The following is a 21,616-nucleotide window of genomic DNA, read 5'->3' as shown; positions in this document are numbered from 1 at the left end:
AAGGTAAAAGCTGAGGTTATTGATTTGAGACCTTTCTTCTTTATAGTACAGAAGTTCAGTGTTAAGTGTCTTCTCCTAAGTACTGAAAACTCTCTAGAGGCCATAAGCTGGGACAACTACAGAGTTAAGTTTGTTTCCATCTCTTAAGGATTGCTATCCTTCATTGATGTCCAGTGTCTTGAAAACTATTGTTTCATGTATTTTAATTTTTTGGTTATTTCAGGAGACAGAGTAAATCTGATTCTTCTTGTTATATCTCTGGAAGTGGAAGTTCCAGGATGTATTTATTTATTTATTTTAAATTTCAGTGTCTACTAGAGCTACAGAATGAAGCTGTGTTCATGTGGACTGCTGAATTAGAAAATATTGCCACTCACTGCTTTAAGGCTTTGGAAAATTCAAATTACGGGGTTCGAGTGGCAGTGTCTAAACTCTTAGGAACAGTCATGGCTACAGCGTTGATGCCAAAACAAGCAACAGGTATCATTTACCAATCCCTGATGTAGTCTGTAACAGGTATTTGAAGGTATATGAAATCTATCTAAATAAGCTATTTGTTATAGGTAAGTCACTTGAAAGATTTAAATTGTTAAGTGTCTTTGTCTACCTTTTCAGGGAATGGAACTACCCAAATGGCATTTTCCTTGATATAGACAAGACATTTTTTTAAACTAAATTTAATTTAATTTTTTTTCAGTGTTCCAAAATTCATTGTTTATGCATCACACCCTGTGCTCCATGCAATACAAGACATTTTTTTATGATTATAATGTACAAGAGAATATATATCAAGTATATATATATATATATATAAGCAAGCAAGATTTATATAATGGTTTTCTATAATCTTCAAGGGACTGGAATCTGGCACTTCATATGACTTTCAATCTCTGATGAGTTGATCCCTTTTATAGAACAGTATTATTTTTCTTTTCTTTATGGCCATTACTGTAAGCAGAATCAGAGACATTTGTCATGTGGCTTCTGCTGTGTCTCATAGTTCCATAAAGATGCCTCAGTGAGGGTTGTAAGTAGACCGTAAGGGAGCCCGGCCATGTCTGCTACTGTCCCCACCCCTACTCTAGCTCTGTGTAGCAGGAGAATCAGAAGTAATAGATTCAAGTCCTAGATCTTATGTTAATTAGCTGTGAAGCCCTTTGAGCTTTAGTCTCTTTATCTTTAATGATAATTATTTCAGTCTGTGCAATTAGATGATGATGACAACAGGTAACATTTATTAAGTGCTATGTGCCAGGCACTGAATTCAGCTTATAACTGAGCTGTTTTATTTAGTCCTCACAAAAGCCCTATGAATTATGAATACTATTACTATTCCCACTTTATAAACAAGGAAATTGAGGCTTAAGAGATTGTGTAATTTGTGTTCTCTTAAGTGTTCTATAAGCATCAGAGCTGAAATTCAAACCCAGGCAGCCAAATTCTGATCTCTATATACTTTTTTTTTTTTTTGAAGATTTTATTTATTTATTTGACAGAGAGAAATCACAAGTAGAGAGGCAGGCAGAGAGAGAGAGAGAGAGAGAGGGAAGCAGGCTCCCTGCCAAGCAGAGAGCCCGACGCGGGACTCGATCCCAGGACCCTGAGATCATGACCTGAGCCGAAGGCAGCGGCCTAACCCACTGAGCCACCGAGGCGCCCTGATCTCTACATACTTAATCATGAGCTTGATACCTCTCCTACAGATATCTTGTGAGGATTATGTTTGCAGCTATATGTGAAAGACTTTATAAAACATTTTCTGCACAAGGGAATGTCATTTCAGCTTCAGTCCAATGACATTTTAATCTGTTGCTAACTGTTGTCTAGAGAGTGTGAACTTGACAAAGTTTCTTTGCATCTACTCTGTTGAGAATGAAGGCTGTGAGTCACTTAGTATCTGCTGTGGATGTACTTTGTCCTTGTTGTGTTAGATATGTCAAGGTTAACATTATTAGATTATGTTTGGCATAGATTTAATGAATTGATTTTAATTTTTAGCTTCTTCCATTTTTCCTAATATTTTTTTGCTTCAAAATTGAATTTATTTTTACAAGTGCATTATAAATTTAAAGACTATAAGAAAATGAAAGGACCCTATCTTTGTAGTAGTTTAAGGATCCTTAGAAATAATTACTTGAATTTTAAGCTAGAGTTATTAGAAAATGTTATCTAGTAGCAGTATATATTGCTTATGAATTTACTTTTCTTTCTGAAAGTAATGCGCCAGAACGTGAAGCGAGCGACATTTGATGAAGTCTTAGAACTCATGGCCACAGGATTTCTACGTGGAGGGTCAGGTTTTTTAAAGAGTGGTGGAGAGATGTTAAAAGTCGGAGGGTCTGTTAATCGTGAAGTAAGAGTTGGAGTTACACAGGTTTGTAATGCATACTTATGAAAGAATTCTGTTCACATTGCTGGTGAAATCTCATGGAAGACTCTTAGTACACACAGATTTTTAATATTTTCTGGTGTTTTTCCAAAGTGTTTATTTTACCAAATGAATGAATTACATTCAAATTCCAAATTACACACTTATATGGAAAGATAGATTCTTAATGATGTGTAAATAAGCCTGTGTCTGCTATATTTATGTAAGTATCCAACAACATTTTCCCAAATTTTACTTGGCAGAAAATCAGATGTAAAATAATTCAGTTTTAAATTCAGTATTTAAATTCAGTATTCAAATAGCTTGAGAAATTTAGATTTACTGTTCTCCAATGACCCTGTAGCTAACCCTATTTGTTAATATTTCAGTTGGACTTATCATTAATGGAGTAATCACCAATATAATTATGAAACTAATCCTGACTTGGAGTTAAAATTACATTTAATTAATTAATTAATTAATGATAATTAAGCAACTAAGGTGTTATGGTTAATGATCTAAGAATAATTAATGCATAAAAAGATAAAATGTTTCTTTGTGATCTTAGGCAAAATCACTCCAACTGTACATTGTTCCTGAAAACAATTGTGATTAGAAGTAAACAATTTTTATCTTACAGTCACAAGCAGGGGTTTCTAGTCCTAGGTCAGTGTTTATTTAAGATGTGAGAGTTTTCTTATTCCTATAACCTGTTACATTCCTCTCCATCAGGATAAATTCAGCTCTTTCCCTCCCTCCCCACTATCTTTTTGCATTCTTCAGGAAACTGCTAAGAACGGTTTTTAGCCAAAAATACTTGTACCAGTAATTCCTATTCTAGAAGTACTAAAAAGGTCTCAAGTATTAAATTTTCTCAATTTTAATCTCAACTGTAATTTATTTTGAATGCTATGTTCATTTATTTCTGTAGTTTTATCTGTAATCTCAATTCTTTTATATAATTTACCTAAAATTATATCTCTGTTTATAGGCGTACGTTGTTTTTGTGACTACATTGGGTGGTCAGTGGTTGGAGCGTAGCTTTGCTACATTCTTGTCCCACGTACTTGATCTGGTGTCCCATCCTCGGGCAACGCAAACGCATGTAGAAGCTGTGTACTCAAGGCGATGTGTCTCCTTTATCCTAAGAGCTACTGTGGGCAGTCTGCTAGGTGAAAAAGCCCAGATTGCAGCTGCCAAAGAAATATGCCAAGCTATTGGAAAACAAATGAAGGCAGTAGGTAAGAATTGATATGTGTTGCTGATTTCCTTAGTCATTTAGCTTTATATTATTATTCTTAATAAATATAAATACTAATGGATCTGATTATTAATTCATGGCATTTTCTGGACTGCATTTTACTAGTCACTTTTATTGAGTATGCTTATTTGTTATTAAAACAACATAATTACAGTGAAATAGAATTTTTTTTTTTTTTAAAGATTTTATTTATTTATTTGACAGACGGAGATCACAAGTAGGCAGAGAGGCAGGCAGAGAGAGAGGAAGGGAAGCAGGCTCCCCACTGAGCAGAGAGCCCGACGCGGGGCTCGATCCCAGACCCTGGGACAATGACCTGAGCCGAAGGCAGAGGCTTAACCCACTGAGCCACCCAGGTGCCCCCAGTGAAATAGAACTTTTAAAGTTTGAGTAGCATGTTTGAATTCTGTTTCATTTCTAGTATCTGTACTGATGTTCTAGCTCTCCTGGTATGCAACAGCATATTGCTTTCCTATCCTTAAGGAACAACCTATTGTAATTTCTCTACTTGGGCCTTTTGTTTTATAAACACGTGTTTGTTTGTTTCCTTTCGTTAATAGGCTTAATAAGAATACTTAGACAGGAACAATTGCAGGTGGTTATTAGCCCACTAGAGGATATCCTGTGAAACCTCAATTAATTCGTAATTAAAAGGAATATCCATTTTATAAATTTTTCAATTTAACAAGTAGTTACTGAGCATCTGAGATTGCAAAGCAGTAATTCAGGGTTTGAATAACAAGTGAAATAAACGTTCCTGCTTTCATGGAGCTTGCATTCCTATTAGGGAACTGAACAAGGTAAAATATACATTCCATAGGACAGTTCAGTTTTCTTAACCATTTTAATCAGGCAAATTATATTGCCGAATAGTGGGCTTTAGAAATAAGAATTTAATGGGATGCCTGAGTGGCTCAGTTGATTAAGGATCCTACTTTTGACTATGATCCAGGTCATAATCTCAGGATGGTGGGATCCAGCCCCACATTGGGCTTCACACTCAGCAGAAGGTCTCTGCCTTTCTCCCGTTTGCTCTCTCTTTCTCTCAAATAAATAAATAAGTCTTCTAAAAAAAAAGAAGAATTTAATGAGTAAAGCGTAATCTGTAATTTATATTTAAAGAATATATATTAAATATTTTATAAAATTAGTAAAAGTAAACTCACAAATGGAATTTTCATTGTTTATAATAGCTTATAGACTATGCTATTTTTTTAATTTAAAAAAATTTTTATTTAAATTTTAGTTAACATACAGTGCAGCATTGGTTTCAAGAGTAGAATTCAGTGGTTCGTCACTTACATACAACACCTAGTGCTCGTCACAAGTGCCCTCCTTAATACCCATCACCCCTCTAGCCCATCTCCCATCCACCATCCCTCCTCACCCCTCAGTTTGTTCTGTATCATTAAAAGTCTCTAATGATTTATTTCCCTCTCTCCTTTTTCCCTTTCTCCTTCTCATATGTTTCTGTGGCTTTTTTTCTTAAATTCCACATGTGAGTGAGGTCATATGGTGTTTGTCTTTCTCTGACTGACTTATTTCATTTAGCATAATACACTCTAGATCCATCCATGTCAAGCAAACCATTTTTGTTTTTTTATTTTTTAAAGATTTTTTATTTGTTTATTTGAGAGAGAGAGAGAGAATGCACATGCGGGAGGAAGAACAGAGGGAGAAAGACAAGCAGACTCTGGTTTAAGTGCAGAGACCATTGCGGTGACCCTGAGATCTTGACCTGAGCCGAATTTAAGAGTTGGCTGCCTAACCAACTGAGCCACCCAGGTGCCACAAGCCAAACATTTTTAAATGCATAGGGCTAACTGGAAGTTCAGAATTGTGAATTAAAGGGTGTTTAAGTTAATGAGGTACCGTTCTTTAGTTACATTAAAATAGTAATCTCTCCTAGGTTCACAACTTGAAATATATTTGTACAGTGATGTGTTAAAGAAATGTTGAAGTGCCAGAGACACTGTGCCAGACTGTGGGAATAAAATAGTGAACCAGATATAGAGAGTACCTGGTAAAGGAGCTGTGGTTTAGCAGTCAAAAGATGGAGTTCATGCATTTCCAAGTCCAGAAATAGCTAAAAATCAAGAGGTCCATAATGAAAATTACAATCTGTAATATATTATTCTATTCTGTTAGTATGTATTATATATTTTTAAATTTAAATTCAATTAACACATAGTATATTACTAGTTTCAGAGGTATTGTTTAGTGATTCATCAGTCGTATATAACATCGAGTGCTCGTTACATCAAGTGCCCTCCTTAATGCCCATCACCCAGTTACCTAATCCTCCCACCCAACCCACCCCCCAGTAACCCTTCATTTGTTCCCTAGAGTAAAAGTTTCGGAGCACCTGGGTGGCTCAGTTGGTTAAGTGGCTTCCTTCAGCTCAGATGATGATCCCAGAGTTCTGGGATTGAGCCTCACATTGGCTCCCTGCTCGGCAGGAAGCCTGTTTCTCCCTTTCCCACCCCCCTACTTGTTCCCTTTCTCACTGTCTCTGTCAAATAAATAAAACCTTTAAAAAAAAAAAAAGAGTATCTTATGGTTTGTCCCCCTCTTTGATTTCATTTTATAGTCTATTAATACACAATGAATGCAAAAAAGGTAAGGAAGTTTTACCATATTATAAGGGTTATTAATCTTAGGTCATAGATTAGCCATTTGATTTTTTAAAAATCTTAAAAGCAGAATTAAATATCCATCTGGGATTTATGGGCTAGAATATATTCTCAATTAGTAACTTGACAAGGAATCTTTAGTTGTCTCCTGTTAAATACATTTCTGTTCTATTGAAAGGTCAGGGAAGGGGGCAGCAAAGCTAACAGGAACTTTGAGAAACATCTCAGTAAGAAATTCTAAAGCTAGTATCCTTTTAGATCTGCTTTCTGGTCAGTAATTCAACAGTGTTGCTATGAATATATTGCAGCACTTGAGGTAGGGATGATAATAATGTAACAATAATGGCTGCTGACATTGATGCGTGTGTATTGTGGGCAACATTGTGCTCTATTCTTCATGTGAATTGACTTTTTAATCACCACAGTACTCTTTGAGATAGTCCCCTAACCCCCTGAGTGGATGGAGAAATTGAGACTCTTGGGGTGGCTTGCCCAGTGTCACGTGGCTGATGTGACTGGTGGAGTTGGGATTGGAACCCCGAGTGCTTTCCGGGGAGCCAGTGCTTTTGTACACTGTGGTTTGCTGCTGCTTGCTGAAGTCAGGTGTATTCCTGGAAGCAGGCAAAATCCCTCAGTGTGTATTTCAGTACTTTCATGATGCAAATGGACAGTGTTTTAAGTCACTTCAGTGTTTAGTTACACAGGTGTTCTGCTAAGAAGTAATTACAGTCAGAGTTTTTAATACCCAGGCATCAATTGGTGGAAATATTGGTATAAAATGTCAACTGTATAAATAAAAAAATTATGTCACAATTTAATTCACCCACATCAAACACATGATTATGTGTTTCCAGAAGCAGTAGTGAATGATACTAGCGGTGAAAACAAATCTGGAGCAGCCGACATTGCAGCAAGCCAGCATGTGATGGTGTGCGCCCTCCAAGAACTCGGGAGCCTGGTGCAGAGCCTGAATGCTACCGCATCCCCTCTTATTCAGGAAGCATCTATAGGTATGATAATTCACTTACTTGCTGGAATTCTCTTTACCATTTCAAAAGAAGTCCTAAAAGTGTGATTGATATTTAACTCCTGATTAGTTGCTTGCCATTATAATTAGTAAGTACTAATTATATAATACTAATTATATTAGTAACTACATTATAATTAGAAAACAACTATAATTAGTAGTTTTCAGATCACTTGTTAAAAGCTGGGTTTTATTTAAGATTCACTAGGTTTGTGAATGTTGACTTAATAGTGAAATAAAGTTTAGGGAGACAAAAGAGTTATGTAGTTTGTTTCTAATAATTGGCTAAAATTTGTTGAATAAACATTTAAGTTTTACATCAACATTTTTTTGGGGATATAATTATACTATTTTGTAGAAAATGTTCCTTTAAGATTCTCTACTATTTCTGAGATAATGTGTTTTTGGCAAAGTTCTGAAAGTATTTGGGTAAAACCTTAATGCTTATGATTTTAATCACTGTGTTACACGTATTCTCGTAGTTTACGAAATCATTTGACTTTATTAAAGAGCCATTTGTTTTTGTATTTCTCTTTAGGACTTTTGGAAACTGTGACTTCCGTGCTGCTTCATCCAAGTATGGCTGCCCGGCTTGCCGCCGCCTGGTGTTTGCGCTGCGTGGCGGTGGCATTACCATTCCAGCTGACACCGTTTCTAGACAGGTGTGCAGAACGGCTCAACAACTTGAAAACGTCACCAGAAGCTGTTAGTGGATACAGCTTTGCCATGGCTGCTTTGTTAGGCGGAGTTCATCAGTGTCCGTTGGGCATTCCTCATGCCAAGGGAAAGGTATGAAAGAGACATGGAATTTTAAGTGCTGTCATGTGGGGTTTAGTCTTCACTGGAATGCCTTCTGTGTTTAATGTTGAGCTGGATGATCAAACAACAGTTTTATTATAGTAATACAAAAAAATAGTGTTTTGCCAATAATGATATTTAATTCTGCGTAGGAATAGTACATTTTATTTGGGTACAGAGTCATTTTATTTTAGAGGGAAAAAACACTTACACTAATCATGATGAAATCAGAGCTTTTCTTTCAGCTTTTAGAGAGAAAAATTCATATTGTTTTATTCAAAGATGTCCGGAGAATATGTTATTGCATTTAGCATTTTGATAATAATAGTTGAATGGTTTTTATGAGTCGGTGTTTTTTCTTTCTACTATACCTACTAATACTATTACAGTTTTTTCCTCAAGAGTATTAAGTGTTTATGTAAATATTATTTTACATATGTAGATCAGGGCTAGGTTTTTAACTTTTTATTCTTTCTGGGACATTGGGACTAGATTCATTTGTTCTTAGGAGTTCCATAGCTACTACTCGAATCTCGGCTTCCATCTCGTTTTGTTCTTCGACTGCCTCCTCCTGATTATCCTGCTTGCAGTCTTTCTCCCATCTCCCCACACCACTTCCATGTCTCACATTAGCTCGGAGACACTTTGGGACTACGCAGTGCTCAGAGAATAAATATAATCCCCTCTGTCTGGAAAACCGGCACCTCTGTGGTTCGCCATCATTCTACCCATTCGTTCTCATTTCCCACTGTTCTACTTAGACCAGTCATCTTGCTTCCTTCCCTTGCCTTTTTCAGCCTTCATGCCGTTATTCACACATTAGAATGTCATCCCCCTTCTTGTTGCCCGTACCAAGCTTATCCATTTGTTTAGAAGCCTAATTCAAGTGCCATTTCTTTTATGCAGTCTCCTTAGAGCTGCCCCATCTAGGATAACCTCCCTTTTGCAGACCATGACTACATCTGTCTTACTGTTGTGTCATTTAATCATTTGCTGCTTGTTACTTCCCGTTTTCCCTGTGACAGGTTCTCTAAGACTCTAATTGCCAGAAGACTGTCTTCATGGCAGAAATATAATGGGAGTTCAACAAATCTTTGAATATAAGATAACGGTACTACCAGTAATAGCATTTAGGAAGTAGTTACATGGGCCAGCACTCTTCTGAGTGCTTTGCTCTGTTAACTTATTCAGTCCTTGCTGGAGTGTGGTTGGCATTCCTGTTATTCCTGTTTTACCATTGAGGGACCTGAGGCAGGGAAGTTAAGTTATCCCAGGTCAGAAAGCTGGGAAATGACAAAGCTGGGATATGAACCCAGGCAATCTGGCTCTGGAGCTCTCTCTTAACCAGTGTGCTGTGTGGGGTCTCCTCAGAGACAACCGTGCCATCTGGATTAAGCAGGTCTTGATGTTGCCTCTTAAACATGTTAAAGCAACAACAAAAAAGGACAACTTCTTTTTTAAATTAAGCATACTATCTATGTATTTTCTTATTTGATTTCTTTAACTTGTTTCAGTTAAAATCCAATTGTCAACTTCTCTTGCAGATGGTAGTTAGTATTGCTGAAGATCTCTTACGAACTGCTGCCCAAAATAGCAGGCTGTCTTTACAGCGCACCCAAGCTGGATGGCTTTTACTTGGAGCACTTATGACTTTAGGTATAGTCATATTTGAGTAGGATCTTGTCTAACTGTATGACTGTCAGTAGACGCTAAAGAAAACTTAATTTAAAAGTATTCAACTTCACATTCTAGACTTTGAATGACACGATAAAATTGGTGAAGGTGTATTTCCTCTCGTTTGGGCGTAGATTTCTATTTTTGGTAATTTCTGCTTAAGTACATTTAATGACACAATTATTAATGAAGTTTCATCTTCACTATCAGAATAGCCCTGGTCTAACTAATTGGCTTAGTGTTCACCAAATGAGGTGAGAGTATGGGGGCACTTGCCATCCCCAGAGTGACATGTATGACATGATTTTGGTAGGGGGATAAAGTCACATTTTTTTTTTTTTTTTAAAGATTTATTTATTTATTTATTTGAGAGAGACAGTGAGAGAGAGCATGAGCGAGGAGAAGGTCAGAGAGCGAAGCAGACTCCCCATGGAGCTGGGAGCCTGATGTGGGACTCGATCCCGGGACTCCAGGATCACGCCCTGAGCCGAAGGCAGTCGTCCAACCAACTGCGCCACCCAGGCGTCCCGATAAAGTCACATTTAAATGGGTTTTGGTGCTGCTTTTCTGGGGTACCCTTCTGCATTTCACTTTCCTAAGTGCTATGACAAATCTGAGATGCAGGCAGAGTTTAGCACTGTACACAGAACAGAGACATGTTGTCGTGGCGAAGAGATGTATCTACCTTTTAGTTCATACATTTAACTTCTGTAAAAAGTATGTGTGTGTGTGTGTGTGTGTGCGCGTGCGCACGCTACAGAGTCACTCACCACTTTGAGGATCTACCTTTTGGAAGTTATACTTTGACCTAGTTTTCTAAAGAAAATAAAAAGTGCTAACTTTTCCAGAAATTTATGTTAAATATGTTATGTGGTATGTTAAAGGAATTCCTTTACAATATAAATTTTTAGTTCTAAACATACTGCCCCTCTATAAAATAAAATTAGCCATATCAGTTGCCCCCCAAATGGAGGAATATATAGATGTATGTGTGTGGCACTGGGTGTCTGTATTTATATGCATGTGTGTTAATAGGAGAGATATCGTAAGATGTGTCCCCGGAATATTTCATTATTGACAGTGCATAATCCACCACTATGAATATAGGTTGATAATATATAATTCACCATTCTGAATATAGATAATTTCTTTTAAAATACTTGCTATGGATTTATGTTTGCTAAAAATATTGATACTTTGTAGGTGAGTGTTATTATGCTTTAATAGATATGTTATTTTACTTACTGACTAAGAAACATTTAGAAGGGGGGAGGCGGAAGTGCAGGCTAGTGGTGAAAAGGTATAGCCTTGACGTTCTAAGCTGAGTAAGTTCAGGGCTGTGGTGTACAGCCTGGTGGCTGCGGATCACACTGCTGTGTGACAGGACAGCTGGTGAGAGAGTTAGTCCTGAGAGTTCTCATCACAAGGAGAAAATTTTTAAAAAATTGTTTTTTGTGTTATTGTGTCTATATGAGATGGTGAATGTTAGCTGCATCTTTGTGGTGCTTATTTTACAATTATTTATAACCCAAAACATCATACTGTATGCCTTAAACTTATGCGGCAGTATATTCAATTATTTCTCAGACTGGAAAATAAAAGATGCATGTTGAAAATCTTACTTTTACAGATAAAGATAGAGTGAAACACTAGGTGTTGTTAAAGCCTGTGCGGGAATCTCTGACTTTGGTTTGAGACATATGTTATATATATATATACGGTTTATATGTATGTTTTTGCATTTTTGTTTTCTCCAATAGGACCATCTGTTGTTCGTTATCATCTGCCCAAGATGTTGTTATTGTGGAGAAATGTTTTTCCTCGTTCTCTAAAGGAGTTGGAGGCTGAGAAGGCCCGAGGCGATTCTTTTACTTGGCAGGTAACATTGGAAGGTCGTGCCGGAGCTTTATGTGGTAAGAACTGAAAGGATTGTACTCTCAGAATATTATTTTATTACTAAAATATTTGTGAGGGGAAGGAAAATCACTGCTTCAAGTTTTTATTTTAGTGTGTAATGACAAATACATAGACTTGTAGATTTAGAGAGAAGCCTTATAAATGTGCCAGTTTGCTAATTTTGCGATGGAAATGAAGCTGAGACTCTGAGAGGACGTTAGCATCAGGGGTAAGGTGAGAGCCAGAGCCCAGGCCTTTGATTCCCAGTGATTGCAGCTGTCCACCTGTCACAGAGGCACTGGCCACCAAGTGAACAGCCTGGTGGGTATTCGAAGAAGAAACTCAGGATCTTCAAGGTCACTGAGTTGACAGTAAGTCTTTTCCTAATGGACACAGCTAGCATTATCAAATCTGAAAATGCTGATGCATTTTTTTCCAGACATCCTTGTTACAAAAATTATGAATAAAGTTGTTTTTGTTTAGAAGCTAGCAACTTACAGGAAAGGCTCATGTTTGGTTTCCTCTGGGAATTAGAATTACACTGGGTGATGCTATTCTTTTTTGGTTTATCTCAGAGTGAAAAGTGCTTCTTTTTCCAAGTTGTGGGAGACAGATATATGCTAAAGCATAAGGGCGGCAGGGCAAGGGGTCCTTTTTGTTCCCACACATCTAAGAGCTGTTTTTGTCTTAGTTCTGTCGCTAAAGAGGCAGCAAAGATGTTCCCTCTCACTGAGCTATTTTGTGCACTCTAGGTTTTTATCTTGAAGCTGCATTCTTTGTAGTTATCTGAATTTAGTGATGTTATAAGACCTTTGATTTCCCACTCACAGAAATCTCCCTACTAGATACCTTCCCTCCCTCCACCTTTCTTCTAGGCTCTTCTAATGATTTTTTTCTGTAGTTGCAGTTAGTTCTTTCGGTTTGACCTGATTTCAGAGCCTTATATTGTATAATAATGGAGAACTATAGGTATCTTTATGTAATTCTGTAATTATTTTTTATTTTCACAAAACTATCCTAAATCTGTTCTTTTAAAAAATTTATCTAGCAATGAGGAGTTTTGTTGCACATTGCCCTGAGCTCCTAACTGAAGATGTGATTAGAAAATTGATGACTCCTATTGAATGTGCCATGACTATGATGTCACAGTAAGTAAGCAATTAGGATAAGTTAACATCCAATTTTACATATTTATATACAGTCATGTCTTGTACTTCCCTATAATATCATATATGAAATGTATAAAACTTTACTGTTCTAAAATGACCTTAAAAATTATAGTAATGGTATGGATTGAAATAAAATTGTGTTTTACAGTGTGCCAGTAAAAGCCACAGAATAAACTAAAATGAGAATGTAATACTCACCAGTGTATTTTGGCGGTTCATCGATACATTGCTGAAAATGCTTTAAGTAACACTTACTCTAGTAAGCTGTTATCAACTATACTTTTGATATTTTAGCATTCCGTCTGTAATTAAAGCCCATGGAGCTCATCTGAAAGCCAGTGCTGCAATGGTCCGTTTAAGACTTTACGATATCTTGGCTTTGTTACCTCCAAAAACTTATGAAGGTAAATAAAATTTATGGTATCTAGTAAAAATTCTTCAATTTACCTCTCCAGTTCTTCACATAGTATTATAGAGTTCTGACCAAGGCTCTCCCCTGACTTTGCAGAGGAAGACAACTATTTTACTTTTCTTCATATGAAGAAACTAACACTTGTGGGGCATTTACTGTGCTCTGGGTCTGTTCTAATCCCTTTACATGTATTATCTCCTTTGACTCTAACCACAACTTTATGACGTAATTCAGCTGTATTTTATAGATGAAGAGCCTTGGGTACAGAGAGGTCATGTAACTTGCCCAAGTCTGAGATCTAGTAAGTGGTAGAGCTTGGATTCAGAGCCAGCTGGTTCAGCTTTAAAGCCTATGCTTTTATTTATTTTTTAAAAGATTTTTATTTATTTGTTTGAGAGAGAGATTGAGCACAAATAGGGGTGAGGCAGAGGGAGAAGCAGACACCCCACTGAGTAGGAAGCCCGTTGTGGGGCTGGATCCCAGGACCCCAGGATCATGAGCTGAAGGCAGATGTTTCACTGACTGAGCAACCTAGTCACCCCTCTGTCCTCTTAATTATGATCCTGAACTGCTTCATATATATTATAATATAGACAATAATTTAGGAATCTTGACAGAGAATAATAATATACTTTATAGACATCAAATATTATATAAAATGCTAATATTAAAGTAAGCCATTGATCTGTGTTCAGTTCAGCCATACCCAAGAATTCTGATGTGTTATGGCTCAGTGTTTGCACATCATTGCGTAATTATTTTTTTAAAATATTTTATTTATTTATTTGACAGAGATCACAAGTAGGCAGAGAGGCAGGCAGAGAGAGAGGCTCCCTGATCATGACCTGAGCCGAAGGCAGAGGCTTTAACCCATTTGAGCCTCAGGGGCATTGGGAAATTAATAATAAACAATAATTGTGTCATATTTAATATATTTAAACAGATATTTAAATCATTACAATATATTTAATATATTTAAATTTATTAAATTTAAATGTTGCATTTAATAGAAATATTTCCTCTGCTTGGGTGTTTCTGTTACTTTAAATAATTTAGGCTAAAAGGCATAATACAGTAATACATTTGATCTTAGACAAAAGGCTGAGAAGCGATAGAAAGGCATAATACCATTATTGTAGGTTAAAATCAGCATTAGAATATTTAATACAGATTTTTTTTTTAAAGAGAACAGGGACTTAATTATTTTATCCCTGTAGAACATGTTGCTTCTTTTTGTGAGCAGTGATTGTAATTTTTATAAAAATTATTCTTTCATGTCTGATCTGAAGTTCTATTTTTTAGGATCTTTCAATGCACTTCTGAGAGAACTGGTAGCAGAATTCACTTTGACTGACAATTCAGCGAACACAACTACTTCCCTCCTCAGATCCCTCTGCCATTATGATGACAGCGTTCTTCTGGGTTCCTGGCTTCAAGAAACTGATCATAAATCAATTGAAGACCAGGTAGCAAACCATACAGGGAACTGAAATACAACTTAATGAAAAGCAGTGGTGTTACTATACATTGTAATTTAAAAAGAAAATATTGCAGACTAAAGTTTAATTTTATTTTGGCTTTCTTAGACATTTAAGGATAGCTTCCTGATGGTAGATAAGTAGTGAAAAAAGGTAAATTTCTTATGTTCTTTTAAAAAAGTTACCACAGGGGCTCCTGGATGGCTCAGTGGGTTAAGCCGCTGCCTTCGGCTCAGGTCATGATCGCAGAGTCCTGGGATCGAGTCCCACATCGGGCTCTCTGCTCAGCAGGGAGCCTGCTTTCCTCTCTCTCTCTCTCTCTCTGCCAGCCTCTCTACCTACCTGTGATCTCTCTCTGTCAAATAAATAAATAAAATCTTTAAAAAAAAAAAAGTTACCACAGCTTCTTTTAATTTTTTGTGTGTGTGGGTTTAAGTTATTCCTGATATTGTTTTGCTTGCACTTTTTAAGGTGGGCAGTATAAAAATGTTTTAGAATAAATAAGCATTCTTAAAATTACATAAAGTATAACATTATACAATTTTATGTATGTATAAAATTGTACAATTACTGATGGCTTTTTTTCTGGATAAATCATATTTTTATCTATTTAAAAATTTTGTGATTCAATCATTCTTGTGGGGTTTTTTTTGTTGGAAATTTTCAGATTGAGTCATTCTTATTTTTTTTTTGTTGATATTGTTAACCTTTTTTTCTACCTCACATTCTGTTTTTCTTGACTAATACTCATTCAAGGAGATTTTGAATGATTTTTACGTAATTTTTTTTTTTTTTTGTAGCTCCAGCCAAACAGCGCGTCCGGAAGTGGGGCTCTGGAGCATGATCCATCCTCCATTTACTTACGCATACCTGCCGGAGAAGCTGTGCCTGGTCCTCTCCCACTTGGGGTTTCAGTCATTGATGCTTCCGTGGCCCTTTTTGGTGTAGTGTTTCCTCATGTGTCTTATAAACACCGGTTAGTATAAAGTCTAACAGGTAATTTTAGTTAAATATAAATTCTACCAGAGGAGTGGTGGTTAGCAGGGTGGATGGGTTAAGGAGGGTGATGAGGATTGATGAGGGCACTTGTTTTTATGAGCACCGGGTGTTGTATGGAAGTGTTGAATCACTAAATTGTGCCCGTGAAGCTCATATTACACTGGATGTTAGTTAACTGGAATTTAAATAAAAAGTTTAAAATATAATAAATAAATTTTAAAGTATTTAACATAAATAAAGTTATCTGTTAGGAAAAAAATACATAAATCATACTCAAAGATTTTCCCATCCCATCCAGTTACCTACAATAAAGTGAATTACTACTTAAATAATAGGCTTATAAATTTAATGACCTAAGTGACACATACATGATTGAAAAAAATTGCATGAAAATCCCATATAATTTGAAGCTGTTTTTAAGATTTGGCTCTGTGTACTAGCATCCAGTACCATTGTCTTGTGGAGTGTGTCTTTAACAGCAAGATTTTCATTTCAGTAGTTCATTTGCCAGTTTATAAGTAGGTTTTCACTATATCTTTAATGAGGAATCATTAAATAAGTTTGCTAATAAGTCTTTTGTTTTTGTTACTGATGAAGTTAATGAGTGAGGTATTTGCTCTGTAATAAGGTTTGTCATTCCATTTGAGTCTGGAACTTGGGAAATTAAAATAACGGTTGTTTTTCTAAAAGGAGCATGTTGGTTTGCTATATTCTTTGTACAGACTCTCTTCCTAACTTTATTAGACATTTTGTCTCTGTATGGTGGTTTCTCAAACGGAAGAGTGAAAATTTGTGTGCCATGTTTACATGTATGTACATGTATAACTACAAGAGTAGTTATTTCCGATTAGTAACTTTTTGTTACTAGTCTTCAAATTAAATGAAATGAATATTTTATAATAAAAAACTTTTTAAAAATAAATTATTTTAAAAGATTATGTACTTAAGGTCAGTTATAGGCAAATGATGCTTAACAGTAGTGTTGGAGACATGGGTCTCTTATGTGTGTGCTTGAAGGCAGTGTGAATAATGTGCTGCTTCCTCGTCCACAGAAGATATACATAGCATTCAAGTGGTCAGTTTCAGCCTCCAGTAACTCTAACTGGAGCTGCTACTGGAGACTAGATGATTTCTTCCTCAGTGATTTTGGAGAATGCTCTGACTTGAGACCTATGGACTGTTTTACACTGAGCTTAAATCCTTATAATGACCTCAGGGAGATACTGATTTTCTGCTTTAGTTCATAGTTACTTTAGTACTAAATCCAACTTCCCAGCATTCCTTTGCCCAACCCATTTATTTTTAGAATCTGAAATGATCTCATTCTCTTTTATCAGAATAGTCTCAAATGGCTGTGATTTTTTTTTTGCTGTCTCATTTAAATAATTTGAAATAATAAAAAAATTCACTTCTGATTTTCTACATTAAAAAAATTTACCACAGCTAAATCTTTTTCAAAATCTCCTAGTTAGCTTCTGAGAATAGGACATGAGATACTGTCTTCTTCCATGTGAGGTATTTTATTTTGTATTTACTTATTTATTTTTATATGTTCAGTTAGCCACTGTATGGTACATCATTAGTTTTTGATGTAGTGTTCAATGATTCATTAGAGTATTTTAAAAGAAGAGAAAAATTATGCCACATTTTAACATTTCTAACTTAAAAATCTTCTACATAGATGCATAATTAATGATTGTTATTCTATTCAAGAAGACTTGAGCACCTACTATATGCCAGGCACTTTGTTAGATGCTGGGGTTAACATCAAAGAACATTGAAACTATGACCTTATTTTATTAATTGACACTTAATGTTTAGTTGCTAGCTTTGTTACAGTTTTTTAAATTATTATGTTCAGTTAGCCACCGCTTTTTGATGTAGTGTTCAGTGATTCATTTGTTGTGTATAACACCAAGTGCTCATCATACCACATGCCCTCCTCAATACCCACCATGCCCACTCCATCCCCAAACCCTCAGTTTGTTTCCCAGAGTCCATAGTCTCATGGTTCATCTCCCTCTCCCTCTCCCTCTCTGATTTGTGCCCCTTCAGTTTTCCCTCCCTTCCCCTGTGGTTCTCTGTGCTATTCCTTATGTTCCACATGTGAGTGAAACCATATGGTAAATGTCTTTCTCTTTTCTCTGCTTGACTTCTTTCACCCAGCATAATCCCCTCCAGTTCCATCCATGTCTTTACAAATGGTGGGTATTCATCCTTTCTGATGGCTGAGTAATATTTCATTGTCTATATGGACCACATCTTCTTTATCCATTCATCTGTTGAGGGGCATCTCAGCTTTTTCCATAGTTTGGCTACTGTGCCAGTTAAAAACCACATGTCCCTGTATCAATTCCGGAGGAAGAGATCTGGTTTAAATCAGCTGCAGGAATGAAATAGAAATGAAACAGCATGGGACATTATTTGTTATACACTTAGCTGTTGCTCTTATTTCTGTTTTCTGAGCCATATATGAGTGAAAAGTATTGCTAATGTTATCTTTATGATTATAGATTACAGATGTTGGATCACTTTGCCGAATGTGTTAAACAAGCCAAAGGTGTCCGCCAGCAGGCTGTGCAGCTTAATATTTTTACTGCTGTTCTTAGCGCATTAAAGGTATTTACTTTTAAAGCATAAGTATTCTGAAATAAGATTTTAATTAATGTCTTTAATAAGACATGTGTATCTAGACCATTATGATAATTATATGTGTATCACTTGATAACTATGTTTTTATATTAAATTGTTAGAAACTACTTATTAGGCTCATTGTAATTAAATAAGTGTTTTCTATTTTAATAATGTTCAAGTTCATGTTTCGATGTGACCTTTCAGATTTTACAAGTGCTAGTAAGTTCTTTCAGAATTTTCAAAGATGTCTAATGCAATCTGATATTCTACTGGAGGTTGACCAGACAAAACTTAAGTTCAGTTTGTGGTTAGACCATAAATCAGGAGAGGCTATGCTGTACAGCTGAAAAAGACATTGGGAGACTCTGTTCTGGTTTAGCTCTCATTAGGCTTATGTCTTGTGCAGTTCCTTTAATCTTTTAAACTTTGGTTTCTACATATATGTAGTGGAATAACATATTTTGCCTGTCTCTCAGAGTTCATGTACTGTTCTCTGCAGCCTCTCATGATGTATTTGAAAACTTTTTAAATTGCTCAGCACTAAGCTTATTATAAAGTTTTATTTGTAAAATAAAATGGCAGCAAGTACAAGTGTTTAAATGGGCATGAATTAAATCATGTTTTGTAAACATCGTGGAAGAGGGACATAGTTACTGATTATAGTAATACAAGTTTATATCATTTGTATAACTGTTAGTATATGCCCTATTTAAAGACCATCAGCTAAGAGACCAACATCTGAGTTTTTTAAAGAAGAATTGAGTAGTCATGGTCTCCCTTAGTGTTTGGAAGACTAGTATACCAACTGTAATATTTGTCCACAGAACACTTGTCTTCATAGATTTGCTTACTAATGCCTCTCTTATAGTTAACATTTCCCTTGGCACCATGAGTTGGATTTTGTTATCAAGTTCCGTGACAGTAAATGTACCTAGAACAGAGATAATTGACATTTAATATGACGAACAAACTTTATCAGTATTCAGTTACTGATATTTTTACCCCATTTTATCATTTTATACTTATTGAATGTACTCTTTTTTTTAAAAAAATTATTTATTTATTTGACAGAGAGAGACACAGAGAGAGAGGGAACACAAGCAGGGGGAATGGGAGAGGGAGAAGCAGGCTTCCCACTGAGCTTGGAGCCCAGTGTGGGCCTCGATCCCAGGACCCTGGGACCGTGACCTGAGCCCCGAAGGCAGATCCTTAATGACTGAGCTTTCCAGGTGCCCTGAATGTACTCTTGATGACATAATTATCTTCTCTGAAATTTTTATATAAATAAATCAAAGTTTTTTACTCATCAGACCTTTTCCTTACTTAAAGTTCGAATGATAAATGTCAATCAGTTGAATGATAGTTGATTTAATAGTAGAGTGTCCTTGGGGCATCCAGGTGGCTCAGTGGGTTAAGTCTCTGCCTTCAGCTCAGGTCATGATCTCAGGGTCCTGGGATCGAGCCCCGCATTGAGCTCTCTGCTCAGTGAGGAGCCTGCTTCCCCCTCTCTCTCTGCCTACTTGTGATCACTGTCTGTCAAATAAATAAATAAAATCTTTAAAAAAAATAGTAGAGTGTCCTTTTATATAAAAACAATTTAAGAGCATAGTTTTTGGATAGAGACACTTCTAGGGATTGTTCATTTTAGGGCTGATTGACTGTAACTATGTTATGTATCATGTTCTGAATCATGTTTCGGAAAGTGATTACTATCTATCTAATAGGTATTGATCCTAGATGTAGTATATACATATGAAAGATGGTTGAAGAGGGGAATAGGTAAAAACGGTGAAGGGGATTAAGAGATACAGATTTACAGTTATAAAATAAATAGGGCACAGAAATGTAGCATGGGGAATATAGTTAATAATAGTGTAATAATGTTGTGTAGTGACACATGGTGACTGCACTTATGATGAGCTAGCTTAATGCACGAAATTATCCAGTCACTGTGCTGGACAGCTGAAACTAATGTTGCATGTCAACTATACCTCAGTTAAAAAAAAAATGGTTGACACATGCACCCCTATTTTATAGAGCATTATTTATAATAGCAAAGACATGGACGAGCCCAAGTGCCCATCAGTAGATGAATAGATAAAGAAGAGGTGGTATATATATGCAATATTACTCAGCCATAAAAGGAATGAAATCTTGCTATTTGCAATGACATGGATGGACTTAGAAGTACAATGCTAAGTGAAATAAATCAGAGAAAGACAAATACCGTATAATTTCACTGATAACGTGGAATTTAAGAAACAAAACAAATGAGCAAAGGGAAAAAGAGTGATAAACCAAGAAGCAAACTCTTTATTGAAAGGAAACTGGTTATCAGAGGGGAGGTGCATGGGGGGACGGGTGACATAGATGATGGGGATTAAGGAGTGCACTTGTCATGATGAGCACTGGGTGATTACAATAAAAACTTAAAAAAATGAAAAGGTGGTTGGAAAGAAGTGGGTGAAGTGGATATATTTACAGAAATTGCAGCACATTTTTAAAAAATTTAATGTGAATTTTGAATTGCCCTTTTTTTTTCTTTTAAATAACTATAGGGCCTGGCTGAAAACAAAAGTACTTTAGGACCTGAGGAAGTTCGTAAATCTGCTCTGACTCTGGTTATGGGTGCTCTGGACAACCCAAACCCCATCTTACGATGTGCGGCAGGGGAAGCTCTTGGAAGAATGGCTCAGGTGGTTGGGGAAGCAACCTTCATTGCCAGAATGGCCCAGTATAGCTTTGACAAGTAAGTGGGTCTGTGTACTGACAAATACGTTTCTTTTAGGGGCAAAGATGTCTTTTAAAGTAATCAGTAAATATAGAATTGAATGATACATTTTCTACATGGTATAAAATATGACAAAATTTCGTGTTTTTTTAAAATGATCTTAATTTTTATTCAGTAATTATTTAAACTCTATAATCTGGAAAAGTCATTATATTGTAGATACTTTCAGCGTGATGAGGTTTCAGCCTTTGAATGTTACATAATGGAATCAAGAGGATTGTTAATAGGACTTCTCTCAATTAGTTACATGTATTCTTCTCTGAAAAGGTGCTCTGGTAGTCCCTTTCTCTCTCCGTCCCCCCCACCCTTTTTTAAAATTCTATTTTATTTTTTCAGCGCTCCATGCAATATGCGCCCTCCTTAATACCTGCCACCAGGCTCACCTAACCCTTATCCCCCTCTCCTCCAAAACTCTCCGTTTGTTTCTCAGAGTCCACAGTCTCTCATGCTTCTTCTTCCCCTTCGATTTCCCCCAG

The 21,616-nt window shown here is 36.2% G+C and overlaps 1 protein-coding gene across 3 annotated transcripts in view; it reads left to right on the top strand.

Moving 5' to 3' along the window:
* HEATR5B (HEAT repeat containing 5B) overlaps positions 1 to 21,616 on the top strand; it is a 107,359-nt gene that overhangs the window by 12,677 nt on the left and 73,066 nt on the right. For all 3 annotated transcript variants that reach the window (XM_044261782.1, XM_044261783.1, XM_044261781.1), the window contains 13 exons: positions 309 to 480; positions 2,217 to 2,374; positions 3,360 to 3,609; positions 7,117 to 7,272; positions 7,828 to 8,078; positions 9,632 to 9,743; positions 11,522 to 11,674; positions 12,706 to 12,805; positions 13,121 to 13,230; positions 14,541 to 14,704; positions 15,517 to 15,692; positions 18,229 to 18,334; positions 20,908 to 21,098. In XM_044261782.1, coding sequence (XP_044117717.1) covers positions 309 to 480; positions 2,217 to 2,374; positions 3,360 to 3,609; positions 7,117 to 7,272; positions 7,828 to 8,078; positions 9,632 to 9,743; positions 11,522 to 11,674; positions 12,706 to 12,805; positions 13,121 to 13,230; positions 14,541 to 14,704; positions 15,517 to 15,692; positions 18,229 to 18,334; positions 20,908 to 21,098 — 2,099 coding nt within the window. The remainder of the gene's footprint in view (positions 1 to 308; positions 481 to 2,216; positions 2,375 to 3,359; positions 3,610 to 7,116; positions 7,273 to 7,827; positions 8,079 to 9,631; positions 9,744 to 11,521; positions 11,675 to 12,705; positions 12,806 to 13,120; positions 13,231 to 14,540; positions 14,705 to 15,516; positions 15,693 to 18,228; positions 18,335 to 20,907; positions 21,099 to 21,616) is intronic.

This window comes from Neovison vison, chromosome 8 (genome assembly GCF_020171115.1).
Source record: "Neovison vison isolate M4711 chromosome 8, ASM_NN_V1, whole genome shotgun sequence".
Classification (NCBI taxonomy): Eukaryota; Metazoa; Chordata; class Mammalia; order Carnivora; family Mustelidae; genus Neogale; species Neogale vison.
This window is presented reverse-complemented; position numbering and strand designations above follow the sequence as displayed.